Consider the following 15045-nt stretch of genomic DNA (forward strand, 5'->3'; position numbering starts at 1 on the left):
TATTGTAGAATTTTTTATTAATTCTTAACATCTTTATCTATTTTTGTATTTATTTATTTAATTTTTAATTTATGTATTTACTTATTCTAGTATTTTCGATTAACAATACAAGAACACACAACTAAGAAAACTACATTTGAGTGAGCTCGACTGTGCAATATTTGAAATCTATTTCCATCAAATGCAAGCAGTGCGAAAGCGGTATTAAAATATACCAAAATATATAAAAATCTATATATCGTATATCAATATACTACTACATTCAAAATATACAAAATATTACAAAATATACCAGATTGTTAGTCGAAGCAATTAAGTCCTGCCAGTTGCAGCCAGCAAAGCTTTGTTGACGTAAGAAATTTATGTTTATTTTTTAGCTTATATTCAGTATTTCTTGTGCACTTATTCCTTACAATGTCAACTGTTCGTTTAGAATATGTGCACACATTTATTTAGAAGTCACACATCTACGCCTTTGTTGCAGGCTTTGCTGTCATGGCAATTGTTATTGTCAATGTGTGCTCACTGATATGGAAGCCACTGTCTGCTTGCAGCATAGTAAGCTCTAGTCTCTATGCTTGCCTTGGAGTATTCTCTTTTTGTAATTGTTATTTCTTTTGCTTCTTTCTGTTTCATATTGTTTACTTTTCATGATGTCTTGAATACTGTTCACTGTTCGCTTACAGAGCATCTGGCAGTCGTTGCCTTTAAGCTGAACTCGTTTCTTGTTTCTTTCACTTTTTAAATGGCGCCCGAAAACAAACAGCAAAAACTGAAGCACGTGACCGGCATGCAATGGCATCGTCAACGGTTTGTTGAGGTTTCTTTTGCAGTCGCGCATCAAATGCAAATGTTTACAGCCCGTGCGAGGCGCGAGAAGCGTCGTCGGCGTCGGCGTCGTCGCGGCACCAAATGGCCTTCAGATGGCCGTGCGCGTCAAGTACATATATAATGACCAGCAGCAGAGCCACACTTTCCCTGCCCTTCGTTCTTTCCCTCCTCCACGAAAAAAGAGAGGGAAAAAATAAACTTGTTGACGATGAGCACTGGGAACTCTCTGGACATGGAAAAGCACTTCGAAAGGGCTGCAAGCGAAAGCAATTTCCGGCTGGCGGCCATTTGCTGTTTGCGCGTCATTTCCGCAGCTCTGCTCTCCACTCCACTCCACTCCCTCCCACTCCCCTCGATTCCTTTGTGCGGCGCTTTCAATTTGGCAAACAAAAGTAAAGCAACGGCAGGCGGCAAACAACATCCATTCAAATTAAATGCGTTACGTGATTTTGGGCCAAATTTAACGTGTGGAAAATTGACAATTCCGATTTGAGTTTTGACTTGTTTCAAGCTACCCCTTCCCCCTTTTTCCCCCCTCTCTTTCTCTCTCTTTGTTTGTGTTCACCCTTAGCTCAGCTCATTTGGTATGCAAATCTGTTGGCCATAATGAAATGTTTTTATTTTTATTTGCCATTTGCCATTTGCCTAAGCAAATTGAATTCGTTTCGTTGGCATTCGAGCAACTAGCAGAGAAATGTATCTCTGCATCTATGGCACTCGAATTGTATCTGCTTGGTCTGCTTGTTTGCTTGTCTGCGGCTTGCCACATCGGAAGTGCTATTTGGTTATTGCAACGGATGCGCCGCATGAACATGCTACTGCTACTGCTGCTGCTGCATGGGGCAGTCTAAACAGCCAAAACGGGGCAACAGCAACCACTCAACCAACCACAGGAGTCGATTGCAACTGAATTCTCCGAGTGCCGCCGCTGGTTCAGTTAGTTTGGTCCTTTCGTAATTGCCGGTCAGCTTAGATGGACCAATTGGGGCTGGTTCCCTCTCTTTCTCCCTCTCCATTTGTATCTCTTTCCCTTTCTGTTTGTGTGTAATCGCTCGCTTAGAACAGTCCATAATTGCCCCAAATGTTACATAAAGACAATCGCAAAGCTAGCAACGGGGTTTCGAGCTACAATTAACATAGATTGCAGCGCTAAGAGCGTTTGATTTAGTCATCTCTTTGTTGATTTTATTGATTGATAACAGCGTGGAGTCAAAGAACATGATTTACTTTTGACCAAACTGAACTTTATCTTTATGTTGTTTTTACTTAATGTGTATTTGTTCTTAACAAATTAAGTTTAGAATTACATATTTTCTTTACTTAAATTGATTCGTCGTGTAGAACTATGTTCACTTATTCTATTGAGCATCCTTTGCGTCTTGCCTTAATTGCATCTCACAAGCATCTTTAATATTAGCATAGAATCAATTTGTGTCAAATTTTCTTTTCCAAGAAAGAAATAATAATTGGATAAAATTTACTTAATTGAAAACAATTTGCTGAAATGTAAATTTGTATTTACTTATCGAATAACTACGATTTAAAGATTATAGGAATTCGTTTTTATATAAATTGTTCTAATTCTATCATTATTTTGCTCTTAAGCAACATTTATTCTTATTTTCACTAAACTCAAGCAACAAAAACTGATGTGTAGGAACAGTTTTTCATCTTTCAGTTAATGTCAGACATTTTTTTTCGGCTCTCATTACGTTAAAGACAATACTAAAATTTACATTAATGTTATTTTTACTTATTATTTATTTTCTGATGATATCGATAGCTAATTATCTATCGACTTGCTAATGTCATACAGATACAGATATCGACTCCTCCGCTGTTAAATACACACAAGTTTTTATATAGTTGCTTAAAATCACAAGCTTTTACATAACTCTTTGCTCTAATTAGATAATTTCCTTTTAAGCAACATTTGTTCCTACTTTAAATTAAACTCGTAAGTAACTTTAACAGCAGTTGCGTGTCCCATATATTCTTTCTATTTCTGTCAGATACTTTTCTCTTGGCTACTTGGTCAGTAACTTTAAAAAAAAAAAGTTCGCAACTCTCGGATGCAGTTAAAAACTGCCCTCGTTGGTCGGCTGACAGTTGTTGCTGCTTAATAAGTTTTCATGTACTTATTGTCAGCTGAAAGAGTTGTCGAGTTTTTGCTCTTTGAGCAAATAATTAAACTGTCCAACTTGTTGTTGTCTTCTTCTTTTTTTATCTCGAACTCGAACACTACTCAAAACAGCAGACAGTGGCACAATTGTTGTTGTTGTTGTTGATGCTGTTGCTGCTTCAACGCGAATGCCACTCATAAATTGCAACTTCAAATGGCATAGAGCAAAATCCTTGAAGTAGAACTTCTTTTTCTACTTTTTAGCGGCATGTCTGAGACTTGCTCGCAAATGCATATTCTTTTCATATTTGATGACATGCCGAGTTAGGGGAAGTGGAAGTGGTAGTGGTAGTGGAAGGCATTTGGGAATTCTAGAAACCGAAACAAGTTGCAAACAAGCACAAACTTTGCTTTAACAAAATTTTTGTGTGAATGCGAATTGCAGCAGAAACGCAATAAACTTTGCAGTTGGCTGCCAAAGTGCTAGGCTGACTATAGAGAGTGGGATGGGAGAAGGGGGAAGGCGGGGGTGGCAGCCACAACTGGGTATTTTTGGTATTTATAGCTGCAACAGCCGAAAAAGTTTTTAGTTCCAAAACGCGGCAAAGTTTCGACAAAAGCAAAATACGAGCGAGTTATCAGCGCGGGGGCGCAGCAGAGCAGCAGTCAGAGGAAGTTGGTGCTAGAGAGAGGAATGACATGTGCAAATAGACAACACACACACACAGCTCGACACACACACTCACACACAGCTCGACACACACACACTCCCACACATCCGACCACAAACACTCATCTACTTTTGCAGACCGCACAACAATCGCGTTATAGATACAAGCATTTATGTGTGTATCATTTACGCACGTCAAACATTTGACTTTGGCTCCTCTTGCAACACTTTTTCAACTTGCCACAAATTGAAAAAGTTTCACACACTGCTTGCCGCTGTTAGTATTTGTCATGCTCATATATAGTATACATATGTACTCCATATACTTTTACTTCAGTCTGTTGTAAAGTAACACAAAGAAGAACGTGAAGGAAGTGCTTAGGTGTGTCTGACATATCGACACACAAATACTCTACTAGTTTGACGTACTAAGTGCTGTTTTATACTTTGGTTGTGACAGTAAGAGCAACAAAAATGTTGCAATATGAATAATATAATAATGAAATAGTTGTATTTTGATTAACTTGCAATATAAATCATATTATGCTTTAAACTTTGCAGTTGCAATATGCATAGATTTATAGAAATGAAATATGTATATTTTATTATGTTTTCCATATAAATCATATTTTAATTAAAGCAATTCGTTATTCCCAAATGAGCATATTTATTTTGAAATTAATAAACTTTGTGTGAAAGCAATTATTATGCAAGTGTGCATAATTTTGACAATTGTATATGAAATTGCTAAAATATTATGCAATTATTAAGATTGTAAAATCAAATAAATAAAAACGTGACATAATTAGGTAGTTATGACATATCGCTACACAAATACTCTAAATAGATAGAAGAGCTAACTGCTTTAAAGGCTAATTTAGTATCAAGTATTAGAAAATATGTTTGAAATACGTTGTTATGTAAATAATACATTGTAAAGAAATATATACATATATTTTAATGAAGCTTCAATATGAATCATATTATCTTGGTGCAAATATTTCATAAATATGTTTCAATATAAATAATGAAATATATACGAGTATATTTTATAGTAATTATATTACAACTTATCATATTATATTTTAATTGGTTTTATTTTGACTATTCTCACATGAACATATTTAAGTTGAATTAAATTAATTTGGCATTAGGGCAAAACTTATTTAATATATTATGTATGCAGATGTTAATATTGTTTGGACAGCTAATTATGTTGTGCTCAAAATGTAAAGTAAATGAAAGTAAAGCAATGTAATGAAAGTAAAATAAATTCCGAAAATAATAGTAAAATTTATTAGACAGTTTACAAGTTTTGACGCGCCACAACTTTAACAACCGCTTAAGAATTATAAAAAGTATTTAAATCTCAATCAATCGAACAATAAAATTGTAGAAATTTAGCTTAGCTTTCTAATAACCTAAAAGCAAATGCGCTTCTACAATTTAAGAAATTTTAATTACATAACCACAAAAGTAGTGAAAGTTTCAGCTGCAGCCAATTGCAAATTGCTTTGTCATCCAAGCCACATTATCTCTGGCTGAGCTCAAAGCCCTACTTTGCGAGATATATACTATCCCCTCCTCACCACTCCTCTTTCATAACACAGCACACAATTCCCAAAGCAGCAGCAGCAACGAATGAACGAACGAACTTTGACAATGGTGCGCCAAAAAGTATGCAATGGCATTTGACGCACAGCATGTCACGCGTCAAAGCACTTGGGTGTGTGTGTAGAGAGAGATGGTGCATAGGGAGGAGGGAGAGCAGAGGTCAGCTGGTGGCGTTATTCAATAAGGTTATTTGATATTTTGCAGCAATTGCATTTACGTCATGCTCGCACAATATGTCAAACATTGCGAGCGAGCGCTTTGGAAAATTGTAGAGGGAAAAACGCGAGCAAAATGCTGCCAAATTGCATTTACACACATTTCGCACACTTTACACCTTCTGCACATAGACACGTAGCTGCAGGCAACTTCAGCTGCTGCTGCTGCTGTTGTGTATTATTTTTCACCTGCAAGTGTGTGTGTGTGTGTGTATTTCATTTTTATTTGGTTTTTCTTTTTGCGATATTCTGCATTTCACTCACGCTTCAATTCCAGCTACAAAGTTCAGTTTTATTATTAAATTCGCGCAAAGTTTTTGAAAAATGCAATATGCATTCACATACTGAAGCAGGTGTGTGTGTGTGTGAGTGCGTGTTTGTGTATATGTGTGTGCAGTGTCATCACAATTAAAACGCATTTAAAATGTTAATTCATTTAGCAAGCAAAACGCGAAACGCGCGCAGCTTAAATTAAATTTTGCACTCAGCAAAGTTAAATTGCGCAGTGCAACTTTTGACTTCAGCTTCCCAAGCTATGTTGCATATTAAATTGTCTGCCTCGATATCAAATTGAGAATGTTGCAAGCGAAATTCCTTGACTTTCAAGTGCTTTAAGCAGTTTCCACTGACTAATTTAATCGCTTTTGAAAAGTCTTTTGGGATATGACATAAAATAAGTGGGTTGTAAATTTTATACAATTTGTTTCATCCTTCATTAAAAATTGTTGTTCGTATTCCATTTAAATGTCACTAACTTATAATTCACTTAAAAAGGTTGCGCCTAATTTTGAATTCTTAAAAAGTAAATACACTATACACATAAAAAATTACTCCTAAGTTCTAGAAAACAATTGTTTAAATTAAATAATTAAAAATAAAATTTAAAAATTGGTACAAATTAAATTCAAATCCAAGTGTTAAACTTTAAACGCATTTCGAATACCAACTTAGTGAACTTAAAAGTTGTTTATTTTAAAGTCGTTTAAGCGTGGCCTTCAAACAGCTTTAAAAATGTTTTGCAGATATAAAAAGCACATAAAATGTGAAAAGAAACTGCCTTAAATCGACTCAAGCACGACGTTTACAGAGTATCTTCAAGTCGCTTGCGCTAAATTGCTTGCTTTGTGAAGTGAACATAAGCATTTTCCTTGATGTCACGAAGATTGCGTTAGACTGCGAAAACGTGTGTGTGTGTGTGTGAGTATGTGGGTGTGAGTGTGTGTGTGTGTGTGTGTACATTCAAAGACGGAAGCAAGCATTTGGCAACACGCAGCGCGTCAACGACGTTGACTTGATGACTTTTGACTTTTTGGTGCTGCTGGTTGCAAGTGCAATTGCCACAAGCAATATGTCGACACACTTGCCACACACTCACACACACCCCCCACACACCCCCCACACACCCCCCACACACCCCCACACATTCCACACCAGTTCTCATCTTGCATAAAGCTGTCGTAACATGTGTTTTGAGGGCAGCGAGCGCTTGGGGGCAACATTTATCTTCTCAATTGCATAATTCTAAAGCAGCTGCTCCTCGGACAATTGCAACTCAATTGCAAGTTCTCCCGGTTGAATTTGCATTTGACAATTGCAATTGCAATTATTTAATATTTGTTGCAAATTGTTTGTTTTACATTTTTATGGCATAGCTTTCGATTGGGGGCAGCGTCTAGACAGGATGCAGCCTCCAAGCGGAAATTAATGACTGCCAACAGTCCGCACTCAAGCGAGGCTAAATGAAATGAAAGCTTTCCAAATAACTAGCTACATTTCTGCCTGACGACCAGTTAGTCCGGCCTTTTACAATGGGCGAAGGATTCAGTGGGGAAACTCTCTACTAAGACTCTTTTTAATAAAAGCTAGTTCAGGGGTGGAACTGAAGATACCCTTTAAATTATTTAAAACAAGTAATGAGTAAATTTGTACTTAAAAAATGTCTATAGTATCTCAATTTAAAACAATTTTTAAACTCAGATTGTTATAAATAACAACTTACTGCTTTAAATGCTTTTGGAGTATTTCTAAATCATCTCAACCTAAAACTATTTTGTAACCCCGTTTATTATGATTATTGAAGCAAATTTTTCCTAATGTTTGGCTTTTGGAATTTCTACAACATTTCAATTTGAAACAAATTTTAAGCTTCTCAACAAACTTCCATTTTAACAAAAGCAGTTTTGATTTTGTTACTCTAATTTTCTCTCGACTTTTTATGACTTTTCAACTTCAAAGCATCAAAATAATATTTTCACAATAGTTCTTCAGCAATCGTCCACTTCAAGGCAATGTATCAATCTATTTTCCGATTAGTCTCTCACAGGGACTGAACTACTTAGAAATATACCCTTCTCTCCTTGCTCTGCATTTCATGCAGGGTATGCGAATTGCTTTCATCTTGCTTCTTTGTATATCTTTCATTTCAGTTCGAGTGCTTTAGAATAAATCAGCTCTGAACATTTTCTGCATAATTTAAATGAAACTTCGAGAGGGGGTGGGGCAGTGTTATAGTCAAAGAAGTCAAGAGGAAGTGACCGGGAAAGCCGCTTAAAAATGTATCTGACAGATACATTTATTCAGCCAGATAGATGCTGGACAAATAGTCGCGATGCGATCCGATGCGAATCGATTGAGTTTCGAAGCTCTGAGCTGCAATTTAAATTCAATTTTACACAAATATAAACAAACGAATGGAAATGCGTTCGAGTGGCAAGGGAGGGGGGAAGCAGGAATCCTTTTCAACGTCGTCTCTTTATGATGATATTTCACCTTTTCCCTCTGTCGAGTTGAGTTGTGAATTGAAGTTTTTTGTGTGATGCTCGAAATGCATTTTAAACGGCCATCTCGCAAGTTGTTGCTGTTCAATTGCGCTGGCGGCATCATTAAATTTGCAATGTTTGCGGTTTGCGGCATGTTGAATGTGGCATGTGGCATGTGGCATGCGGCAGGTAGAGCTTTGTTTTATGGTACACATGAGGAAAGACTCGAGTTTGTGACAACATTGTTTTGTTTTTGTTATGGCTGCTCGCTTTCAATCAGAGAGCTTTCACAACAATTGCAACGTTGACAACGACAACGAGAACAGCAACAGCAACGGGAAAGGCAACGGGAACAGCTAAGAGGATTCCATCTAATATCCTGCGAGGGAGTGAACAATGTTGTCCCGACAGTTGCAGCCTGTGTCTCCCACAAGTCCATCACCCGCTTTCAGACGCAAAGTCAGTCCGAATCCCTGTTGTTCCTGTCGCTTATTGGATTGACTTAAACCCACCAAAGGCATGGGAGTAAAGGGAGTAAGTCGCAGAGTGTGAGCAAAAAAAGGCGTAGCTAAAGTGAGAAAGAAGAACCTATTGAGAGAGAGAGAGAGACAGAGAGTTGTAAAGAGCAGACAGAGCTCTGGACTCTGTGTGAGAAATACAAATAATAAAATGTAATAACTGTAGTATGAACTAGGATATTGAAAGAGAGGCTCTTAGCAGTAGGAGTTGAATGCAATAGAGAGCCAAAGAGGCTCTAAACGAGTGGTAGACAACTGGAAAGAGTAAAAAGCAGTTGTAATAGAGCCAAGCAGAAGTAAATTGAGACAGCTATTGAAAGCATTAGTAACTAATAGCAGCACAAATTGATATTATAAAGTTGCATTAGCTAGAAGAAAAATTAAGTAGAGGGGCAGAGCATTTATTTCATGTATTTATGAACCAATATATATTTAATGATAGTAGATTTAAGGAACTGCAGCTAAGGCTTTTAAATTTGTTTTCTGATTATACAATTATTGGGTTTTTATAACATTCATATATTTTTCTTTACTATTAGAAAATGTGAAGCGATATTTCTGTACGTAAAAAGAAGTAAAAAAAAAGAGTATAGGTCAATTAGGTCTTTTTTACTTAATACAGATTGACTTGGCGAAAAAAAAACATGTATGGAAGAAATATATATAGGATATAGAAGTGAAGCATTTAATCTATATTTGATTACTAATAAGTAAAGAATTTTATACTTTTGCATTATTAATAAGTACAGTAAATTGAAGTTAAACTACTCGAAACACTAGCAGAAAAGTTAAAGAAACTGTAGTCAGAGTATCTGTAATAAAACTAATACAAACAGAAGAAAAATTACTTGAAGTAAGCACACATATTACAAAAGTTATAGCACTATAATAGAATATAAAGTGTAGTTGGGATTAAGTTATAAGCAGTGGTCGTAAAATCATCCTTGCCAAAGAGAATCACAAAATTTTGTACAGTTCGCATACACACACACACATACACAAAGTGCGACTGTCAAATCAAAGTCGATTAAGCAATTGCGAATCACTTGCAAATTGCATTAATTAAATCAAACTGCAGCATTTTTAATGCGCATTAAATGTTTATGATGAACCAGAGGGGATGATGAACCGTAACGTAAGGGAAATGTTAACGTGACGTTTACGTAATGATTGTCATAAATTTGCATTTATAGCGCGTTGGCGAGGCAATTCATTTAGTGGCCGTGGTCATAGAGAACAACGGATACAACGAGATCTCGTCATGGGGATAAAGATGGTGGTGGCAAGGTGGCAAGATTCTGTTGATGCTGCGACTGCGACTGTGACTTCGATGTCCTGTCATCCTGTCAGCTGACAGGACAGCAGAGTGAGCGTTGAGTCTATTAATTAAAGTGTCGTTGCTAATGAGTTGGATTAAAGCGCACGGCACACAGCGCACAGGACACTGACCAGCTATAGTCGAGTTGTGCTGTGTGCGTAATTGGCTGCAGGATAATATCGACTCGAGGCACACACACACACACACATGTCTGCTTGTGCTCGTGTGCGCGAAATTGGGCCAGCATTCATTATGCTTTTTATGCACGACAGACGACGACAAGGTCCTTTAATACCTGCCCAGCTTAATGTCCTGCAATTACTAGCAGCAGCCACAGAGCACAGAGACAACTACAGCTAAAGCATTTGTTTGTGCTCAGTTGCGATTTGACTCGTTAACTGCGTCCAAATTGTCCCCCGAAAGTATGCAACATTAAATTTGTTTATGATTGCGGCTAATTTCAACTTTTATTTGCGCATTTTTACTTTATGATCGAACTGTCTGCGTCAATCAAGCTTAGCAGACATCAGCAAATAAACGCCAACTGCAACAGCTTTGCAAAACATTTCTAACTGCTAGGGAAAGAGTGAAGTATTTAAAGAGAAGGCTTGGGCTTAAAGGGAATTCCACGAATTTAAGTTGAGAGCTAGACGTGCTGTTTAATGTTAAGCATTGCGTTTACATTTAAATACTGAAGAGTAAAGAATTTTAAGAAGTTGCTTAAACAGATATTCAAACGATGCTTTAACATTACTTTTGAACACTGAACAAAAGTGACTTTAAATACTTAATGAATTTTGCATATGTAGTAATTTTCGATTTTATACATATATGTTAACTTAAAGGGAATTATATCAGTCGAATTTAATTTGAATTTCCTGCAAATTTATTTATTTACATGTTAATTATCATACAAAATAATATTATAACTAAAAGAGTGATAAGTAATGAAATCTAGACGGATAATCCAAAGATGTTTTAACATCACTTTTGAACACTGAACAAAGTTGTCTTAAAATTCTTACAGAATAAATTGTTATTATTAGTAATTTTCTATATTTATTCATATTGAACTAACAAATATATCATGAGTTTATGGCTTTTACGTTACGAATTTAATTTCAGAGCTGGCTTGTTATTCAAATTAAAGCATTTCTAATATATTTAAATACTTATTTGTCAACAAATTCGAGAGGTGATGTTTTAATATCCTCAAAAATCGATGCTTTGATCGATATGTAAAAGATCCATAGGCAACAATGTTTATGTTGCAATATTTAAAATTATATACAATGTGAATAAGTTGCAGTCCTTACATTGGCAATAAACGAGCTTTATTTGGTTTCAAGAGATTTTCTATATGCTTTATATTTATAAAGCTTAATATGCTGTTCAAATAGAAAAATTTCTTAACGAATAAGCTTTTAGATTTAGCAAAGAACTTTTGTAAAGCGAACAACAAAATGTGCTTTCATTTCATGTAATGTTTGTAAATTACACGCTTAGTAATCGTAAAGAAAAATATTGTTTTAAAATTGGGTTTTCCAGCTCTAATGATTGATGTGTTATTGAGCAGCTTTTTAAGCAAATGTCATTGGCACTTAGGACTTTTCGTTTTCGTCTTTTTTTTTTTGGCCTATAGCAATAAATGGCGTACGAGAATATATTAAATGTTTGTTGCTGTTGCTGCTGGTGTGGCGCAAATGGAATGAAAGCGTTAACAAATGTTGTTTTATTGCTAACAATGTCGTGTGTCATAAAATGGCATCAGAACAGACGCGCAAACAGCGCAACCAACAGTGATAAACAGCCCAAAACGAGAGCTTTCAAAGAGGGCGGGGCGGGGCAGGGCGTTCATCGAGGTTGACTCTTAAATAAAGCACATATATCAGCGTTTCATAGTCACAGTTACACACGTACACTCACACACACACACGTACATTTCGGCTGCTGCTGTTGAGGCTGATAAAAAAATGTTTCAACATGTATGTAAATGGCAACTTTGTCAATTTTTATTTGTTTATTTCGTTTGCAACTCCCACTTGGCTCAGTCGCTACTCAATCTCTCTCTCTCTCTCTCTCTCGCTTTCTCTCCCACTTCATCGCTCTTTCCTCTGGTTGCCATTTTATAGATATTGTGAGCACTTTCCGCCTTCAATTTTTTGCTGCCTGTCCCGTAAAGTGCTTTATGTGGCACAGCCGGAAATTTACCAAGTGCCGTTATTAATACTAATATTTTTATATATCTCACTTTGTCCCAACCCCTACGTGTGTGTCTCTGTGTGTGTGCTCGGTGGCATTTGACTTTTAATGGGCCACACAATTGAGCGCTTAAAAACGTAAAACTGAAAAACTGTTGACATGACGAAAGGTTGCCAAGCGAGTGCCGAAAGCTTTTGTAAATTAATACAATTTGACTTTTGTTTCACTGTATGTCTGTGTGTGTGTGTGTGCGAGTCGGTATGTGTGTGAGTGCGACCTCTAATGAGCTTAGCTGAATTTCATTTGTGTTCTAGTTGCGGTTACAAAATACGCCACCAATTAAATTTATGAATTCCCTCAAACTTTTCTAATTTGCTCTGAATTCGTCTGCAATTTTAATTTAATTAAATTTTAAAGCGTGCTTTTATTTATGCTCTACAATGCTATTGCTATTGGCAATTATATTAATTGCATATTGAATTAAATGTAATGTTGTAAAATAAATACATTGAGAATTTTAGTGTTGAATATTGCATTTATAGAGAGCTTTACTTTATTGAATACATTATGTAAAATTGTTTGGAATATGATTATCAAATTACTTGCGGAATGTGAATATGAATAGAAGATGTTTTGTTTTTATTACATTCTTTCAAAGTTTTAACAAACTACAGTATTTAAATCTATACATTTTCTCTTAAAGTTGTTATTGCATAGATGTGATAGAATGAAAATACATATATTGAAATGTTCGAATCGAAGGTTTTATTGTTAAATATTTAAAAATAATATTGAACATGATTTTCAACCAACTTTCGAACTCAATCTTTATTTTTTACATGCAAATTATATAATATTTAAAGTTATCATCGCAATGCGCAAATCCTCCACACTAAAAGCTAAACTTCAGCACTTTATTTTATTAAAATAAATCTGCTTTTCTACGTGCAGCTATTGCTTAAATTAAGCTCCACTTGTGAGTGTTTTTCAAAGCTGCTTCAGCTCCACTTGCCTGGCATTGTTTTAATGTCGAAAAGCTACGTGAAAACTTAACCTCCATTATTCGCTATATAAATTGGAGGACACTGATGCAGCTGCTCCTGGCCGCAGGCCACTAAATTGTGGCAACAGCTGCTGGCTGCAGTCTCTGTTGCTGTTGTTGTTGCTGTTCCTATCGCTGCCTTTGCCGTTGCATATTCATTTCAGAAAGCTTTGTGCAGCTTATACCACGGCTGTGGCTGCCTCTGCCACTGCTGTGGCTATGAGTGAGCGAGAGGGGAGATGAATCCCACTCTGTGCGCTCTGACTGATGGCCAGGTAAGCCCGTTGCAAGCGTCAAGTTGCCGGCGGATTAAGTAAAATATGCAGCAAACGGGATTGCAGTTGATGGACGCGATTAAAAATATGATGCAGACACAAATTGCAAAGGCGGGCTTTCGTAAATCTGCCGTTTTGCCTGCATAATGAAACAAAATGTCAATGCGGCAAACTCAAACGGGGAGATTTCCATCGTTACGCAGTTACCGAACATTAAATTGTCGCCGCAATTTTTGCATTTAATATTAATTATTAAAGACCCAACTGAAAACTGTGCAAAGTGACAAAAGCGGCTTAAAGAGCACGAACCACAACAAAAAATTGTATTTTGCTTTGCTCCTCTGCCTATTAAGGATTAATTTGGCGACTGAGCAAAAACTTTTTTGCTTTGTGCTTGCCCAACAAACTGTGCTACAATTTTGGCTGACCATGACTTTACTTTAATTCATTAGACTAAAAACAGCAGCTTGACCTATAGAGAAGAAAGTGGCTTCAAAAAGGAAAAAAAGTTGAAAATATGTTAAGGTATAAAACACTTTATGCTATATCTAGGTATGTAGGTAGCAGCAGCATTTGGCAGCTCTTCCGCTTCCATTTCCATTTCCGTTTCCGCTTGCAATTTCATTACTTTAATGCGCACCAAGTGAAAGCGGAGGCCGAACAAAAATACATATCGGATATGGCAGCAGGCCGAACGAAGAAGACCGGGGCAAAAGTTTTTAAATCTTTATTTATACAGCTTCCGCAGAGCATTTTGTCGCTTTGCCTGAAACTTTGTGGTTGTCACCGAATGTGTGTGTGTGTGTATGTGTGTGGGGGGTGCTTAAAAATGAAATAATTTTGACAGCCACACTTCTGTGGCTGCTGCTCTGGCTCCAACTCTCCAACTCCTGCAGCAGCATTTACAAAATGCCTTGACAAAAGTTTTGCCCAAGGGTCGTCACACACACTCCATGCTGCATTATGGGATGTGATCGGGTGGGGAGGGGATGGGGAGCATTCTATTGGTTGCCATGGCAAGCTAATGGAATTGAGAGGCAAACCCAGCACCAAACTCTGCTTGAGTCGAGCTCAAAGCGGATTATGTGGCGCAACTTGCCAAATTGTTTAGTTGTTTTGTTAAAAACTTTTGCATCCTCTACTCGCCAAACTATCTGCCTTCCTTCCTTCCGTCCTTTCATTCTCGTTCCCTTCTCTCTTATCTCTGAGCGTATTAACTCGTATTCACATTTCCCCCTTTCCGCTTTCAGTGCATGCGCGCCTATGTGGAGTTTGAGATTACCGAAGGCGCCTACGAGATCTCCTGCCCGGATGCCAAGTGTCCAGCCCAAGGCGCCATTTCGCTGCCCGAAATTGCGAATCTAACCACAACGAATCTGCTGAAGAAGCATCATCGTTATCGCTTGAATCGAGGTACGTGTTGTCGTCACCTGCTAATCTCTCTCGCCTAATCGAATCACATTTATCACACTTTGTTTG

The 15045-nt window shown here is 37.0% G+C and overlaps 1 protein-coding gene across 2 annotated transcripts in view; it reads left to right on the plus strand.

Moving 5' to 3' along the window:
• Nucleotides 1-15045, plus strand: part of LOC132789409 (myb-like protein AA) — an 86466-nt gene that overhangs the window by 69505 nt on the left and 1916 nt on the right. For both annotated transcript variants that reach the window (XM_060797406.1, XM_060797405.1), the window contains one exon: nucleotides 14817-14979. In XM_060797406.1, the coding sequence (XP_060653389.1) occupies nucleotides 14817-14979 (163 nt within the window). The remainder of the gene's footprint in view (nucleotides 1-14816; nucleotides 14980-15045) is intronic.

Source organism: Drosophila nasuta, chromosome 3 (assembly GCF_023558535.2).
Source record: "Drosophila nasuta strain 15112-1781.00 chromosome 3, ASM2355853v1, whole genome shotgun sequence".
NCBI classification, from domain to species: Eukaryota; Metazoa; Arthropoda; class Insecta; order Diptera; family Drosophilidae; genus Drosophila; species Drosophila nasuta.